Raw genomic sequence first — 5,526 nt, forward strand, 5'->3', positions numbered from 1 at the left:
CGGACAACGCAGTCATGGGCTGGCCGTCAGCCCCATTTCCTGGGTGGGTTCTGACACTGTCTCACTCTGTCAACAGGGGTAACTCCCTTCCTCTCTGTAAGCCTCCGTTTCCTTATCTGGAAAATGGGGATGATGCCAATATCTTCCCTCCTTCTTTCCTGGGAGGGCAAAGGGGAAAAATGGAATTGTGAGTGGTTTGTAAAGTGTCAAGAACTCTAAAGCATGGGAGGCACACAGCACTCACAACAGGATTGCTGCACTTATACCAGTCATGCAGTGAAAGTTGTCACGTGGGAAGACCCGCCCCCCCCACCACCACTTGCACCACCACCACATGCACACAGAACCACATTGAGTGGGCTCAGCCTGAACCAGGAATCTGAAGATGAGGTTTCTTTACCGCCGCCGCCACCACCACCACCACCTAACACACAGACACATGTGTATAGAAATGCATGTATCTGAGTGTGCAATTCCATGCCCCGTGGTGGACCTGCCTGACCAGTGCTCACATTAGCTACCACGAAGAACACTCAGGAGTACCTCCTGCCTTCAGAAGATGGAGCTCCCCAGGGCTAAGCGTGGGAAGGAGTGGCTGGGCCCACAGTTCCTCCCTCCAGCGCAGGGCTGCCAGGGGCAGAGGCCACCATGGCTCGCAAAGGGCCCTAGACCCTGGCGGGAGCCACTGGGGCCAGCACGTTAGTGTTGGGGCTAGAGAGTGGCTTTGAGGCTGGCAAGCCTGGCACAACCCCACTGATTCCCACTCTCCTCTCTTTACAGGCTGGACAACGTTCATGGCTCTCGGGTAGAACCCAGTGAAACGGTCAGAATGAATTCTATGGACAGGCACATCCAGCAGACCAATGACCGACTGCAGTGCATCAAGCAGGTGGGTGTGTGGCCTGGGCTCCCTCCTCCTCCCCTGCCCAGCAACTGGTGAGGACAAGGTAGTAGGGGTGCTGGCCTGCACGTAGCTAGACATCTGAGGCTCTGGGTGGGGGTGATGGTGGGCATGGAACAACTGCCTGAGGCCCCCTGACCACCCACCTCGTGAGAAAGTTGCTGGCATGGACCATCCTAACACTGGAATCACACACACCTGGTTTTGAATGCTGTCTATGTCCTGTCCCTTCTCAGCTGTGTGACTTTCGGTGAGTGTCATGCCCTCTCTAGGCTCTGCTGTGTGTTCTGGGCTGTTGTGAGGATGCAGTAAAATGCTTAATCTCCCTTCCAGACCTAAGCTCCTGCCCCTCTGCTCCAGAGATTCTCTATAAAGAAACAGAAGAGAAAAGGTCTTGGGAAATTAGATGTTACAGAAAAAGAAACCAAGGCACAGAGAGGTGAATAGAGTTGCCTGAAGTCACACAGCCCAGCCCCATTGGTGCTGGTAGGTCCTCCTCCCTGAGGGTGCGACTTCCTCCTCCTGCTGATGCTCACATCAAGCTCAAGAGGTGATTCGCCTGTCAGCAATCCCTCTGGATTGTTCAGAGGTGAGGAGTGTTCACCGAGGGTTCTGAGGCCCCCACTTTAAGGAGTGGGCGCTCCCAGTGGTGGTCAGGAAGAATGCACCCACCCTCTAGGAGCAGCCTACCCACAGCCCCAGATGGCAGCGATCCTGCACAGACTCTACAGCAGGGGTCCCAACCTCCAGTACTGGTCCGTGACCTGTTATGAACCGAGCCGCATAGCAGGAGGTCAGTGGTGGGCAAGCTAGCGAAGCTTTATCTGTATTTGCAGCCACTCCCCATCGCGAGCATCATCGCCTCAGCTCCACCTCAGATATCAGGCATTATATTCTTATAGGAATACCAACCAGTCCCTGGTGCCAAAAAGGTTGGGGACCGCTGCTTTAAAGTATTATTTTACTCCAGGAAAGAGCAGATATGGTTGAAGGGCCGTGGCCTTTAACACCAAACAGAACTGGGCCCAAATCCTCACTCCTTCATGTACCCACAGTGTACTGTCTTTTTGTTTCTCTGAGTCTCAGTTTCCCCACCTGTCAAATGGGGCCAGTAAGGCCAACCTTGCAGGATGCTGTGAGTATATTGTGGGCGAAGCACATAGCCCAGTCGTGGCACATGCGAGTGATCAGCTAATGGTGGCAGGGCTATTGTCCTCGGTGTCTCAGCAACGAAGAGGGGAGTGCTGGGGTGAGGCCTCTGGCTTAGGTGGGTTTGGCAGGAAGCTCAGGTAACCAGTGTGGGCCACTGGCATCAAGACCCCAGCTCACAGCCCCACCCCAACACAGCTTGTCCTCCCTGAGTGCCAGGGCCCAGTGGAGCTGACGCTAGTCCCTGGGAATGAGGGATGTGTGTCCTCTTATTAGCATCAAGCAGAGCAATCTCGGAAGCCTGTGCAGAGTCTGAGGAGAGGAAATTGAAGAAGACTTGTTACAGATTGAACTCAGCCCGAACAGCTCTCCCAAACGCCAATTACGCCTCTGTTCACGGTCACAGAATAGAAACCAGACGTGTGCTCCCTCCTCCCCTGCTTTCCCTCCTCCTCTGCAGGGCTCTCTCCCGGCTCTGCCTTTGACCCAATTTCTCCCGCCCATAAGGGATTCGCTGTCAGTGGCCTCCACCCCCCAACAACATAGTCATGCCCCCTCTGCATGAGCTTCTCTGCGTGACAAGCACACAGCTGCTCCTGAGACCTGCTCACAACTTGACTTTCCTCCCGCCGCCTGGCTCTGCATCACCAGGAATAAGGGTGCCCTTTACTCCCAGGGTTCCGGCCCTCTCGAAGCATGGCACACAGAACTCAGATTTACTAGTCAGTGAACCTAGTCCAGCCCTCGCTAACTACCTGCCCTTGATTAGGTTGCCACTTTATCTTCGTCTGTGAAATGGGCATGGTAATTTCTGCCTAGCCAGTCAGTGAGTGTTAAGCAGCTGGAAGGCCAGGGATCACCTCAGCTGCTCTCCTCCGGCCTGCCCCACACACCATATGCATGCACACGCACCCAGAGCTCTCCATTCGGGTCAGACAGTGGCGCGTTTATGAGGGTGAGCAGGCTGTCCAGACGCCCCCCTGGGCCATCCAGAGCTCCCTGCATGCTCCACACCCCACTCCTGCACCTCCGATCAGACACAGCTCAGCACTGACGTCTGTCTGCTTCCCAGCTGCCCCAGAGGGCGGCCGCGGCTGGCTGAAGACTGTTGATTCTCAGACATCTTGTATCCTAATTAGAGGAGAAAAGCGAGTAGGTCTGCATGTTCTGAGGATGACGGATGTGTTAGCTGTGCCTGCCTCTGGCTGGTGGGGTTGCGGCTCCCATCAGGGGCCTCATAGCCTTTGACTCTCTTGGCCCTGCCTCACTTCTACAGTATGGTCTTCCCTCCCCCCACCACCCGCCCTGATTCTAGCCAGTGCTGCACTTGCCATCCCCCAGCAATCTGCTGCCGTCTTCCCCGTAGGCCTCTGGCTCAGACGCCTTTCCTCCTTCTCAGCCTCAGGTACCAGGAAAACCAGTGCCCTCTACAATGTACCCCACTCAGAGGTCACAGACACATCTGCTGTCTACATGCAAAGCCATGCAAATCAGCTAATTTCTGCACAGCAGCCTCCCCAAACTCCAGATGCCCTTCTGAGCATCTAATACCCCCCATCTCTGAGCTCCAGTGCTTCCTAGGCACCCAGCTACTTCACCCATTCTGCTCTTTTTTCTTTGAGCTGTAGGTCCTGCAGGGCATATGTCAGGCCTCCCACCAGACTAAGTTCCTTGGGGACAGAAGATTTGCCATATTCATCTCTAAGTCAGCAGAGTCTAGACCAGGGTGAGGCCCAAGTATGCTTTGGGCAGGGGAGGGGCAGGGTGGACTGACGATGGATAGCTAAGGGAATGAATAAATGGGTGGTTGGATAGACATACGGATGAGCAGTTAGGCAGGTGGATATGGATGATGGATGAATGAATGGATGAATGAATGGATGAGTGGGTGGTTAGATAAGTTCTGGATAAATAGGTAGATATATAGGTAAATGAATGGATGAATGAATGATAAAGTAGTGAATGGATGAATGGGTTATGAACTGATTCACTGAGGGGTGGATGGGTGGATGGATTATTTGATTCACAGATGGATTGACAAGAAGATACATTCATCACCTGGTCTGGGTAGCCAATCCCTGGTTTGGGCATTGTGTCCCCTACTCTTGCCCCAGACTCAGTGGCCAGTGGATATAGCCCCAGTCTTGTGAGGAATTGCGGAGATAGGCAGGCTTTATGGTGGGGGACAGGATATTAGTATCTAGTAACAGCCACAACCAGGGATGCCTCTGCCTATGATTTAAATCTGTGCTTCCATCTGTAGACCATCAAAAGCTGGCCAAGCTCACCCACCCAGCCTCAGCCTCTCTATGTACCAGTGGGAACCTATTCTGAAGTGGCTAGCTTGGACCATCCTTTGGACAGTTAACTGTTCACTGACCATTTCTGCTTGGGCCTGGCCTTATGCCATCTAGGGTTCCAGAGCGGAACAGGGCACTATTTCTATGCTCTAGAAGCTTGTAGGAGAAATAAGAAATAGTACAGAGGTCCCAGCAATAATAGTTTTTACCTGGCACCTCTCTTTCAATAGGGATGTCATCAGGTATATTGTTTCTAAAACTTGCAGCATCCCATTTTACAGATGAAGGATCTGAAGCTCGAGAACACACCCAGGGCTGTGTGGCTCAGGGGCTGAGATGGGGTTTGGTCCAGGTCTCTCCTGCTCGTTTCACTACATCTCTGTGCACTACAAAAGCACAGAGAATGGAGGGGGCTTGGCCAAGGCCACAGAGCCTCTGAGCAACAGCCACTGAATGGGATGCCTGATAGTCTTTCTACCAATGAGTTGCACTCACAGATGACCACCCAGAGCCCAAGTGATGGCCAGTGAGCTGGCCCAGGTGAAAGTGGAGAAGCTCAGAGGTGGGCTGACAGGTATGGAAGGCTGAGTACTCGGGGGCCAGAACAAAACTGGGCTCCTGAGCCTGGCCTCAGAGGCCACTTGCGAGCCCAGAGCCTCAAAGCGGGGGTTGCCACAGGTGAGGGTGCTGTGTGCAGGCAGGTCTGAGAGCAGCCTGCAGTGGCTGCTGACACTGCTAATTGGGTGTGACATCATGTAAATAAACGGAATAACTCGGTTAGCAGAAGGAGGCTGCTGGGCCGGGAATTAGCTGCTTTGCTTGGCTTTCCACGTGGAGCCCAGGTGCTGCGTGTGGCTTCAAAGGGGGCCTGATTTAGAGAGGGGGCACTGGGGCCAGAGGTGAGGACTCACTGCTGCCCTCTCAAAGGGCATGTTTCTATCTGTGGAAGTTCCTCCTGTCTTCTGCAAATCAAATGCAGGAGCTCTGCCTTTACAAAAAGAGCACTGAGTGGAGCCAGGGCTGCAAGCTGCTGAGTGCAGCTGTGCTTCCAAGGGAGCCTCTGGGAAACAGAATCAGGGCCAAGGGCAGCCCCACATGGGAGCACCCCACACGCCAGGCGCTTTGCCAGGGGCTGTATAAGCCTCATCTTGTTTAATCCTGACCACGGCCCCCTGA

General features: G+C 53.9%; 1 protein-coding gene across 1 annotated transcript in view; it reads left to right on the plus strand.

Moving 5' to 3' along the window:
• ZMIZ1 (zinc finger MIZ-type containing 1) overlaps positions 1–5,526 on the plus strand; it is a 248,191-nt gene that overhangs the window by 136,654 nt on the left and 106,011 nt on the right. The window contains exon 5 of the mRNA XM_023527991.1: positions 781–889. Coding sequence (XP_023383759.1) covers positions 830–889 — 60 coding nt within the window. The 5' untranslated portion in view covers positions 781–829. The remainder of the gene's footprint in view (positions 1–780; positions 890–5,526) is intronic.

The sequence above is a fragment of the Pteropus vampyrus genome, unplaced genomic scaffold, assembly GCF_000151845.1.
Source record: "Pteropus vampyrus isolate Shadow unplaced genomic scaffold, Pvam_2.0 Scaffold20, whole genome shotgun sequence".
Lineage (NCBI taxonomy): Eukaryota > Metazoa > Chordata > Mammalia > Chiroptera > Pteropodidae > Pteropus > Pteropus vampyrus.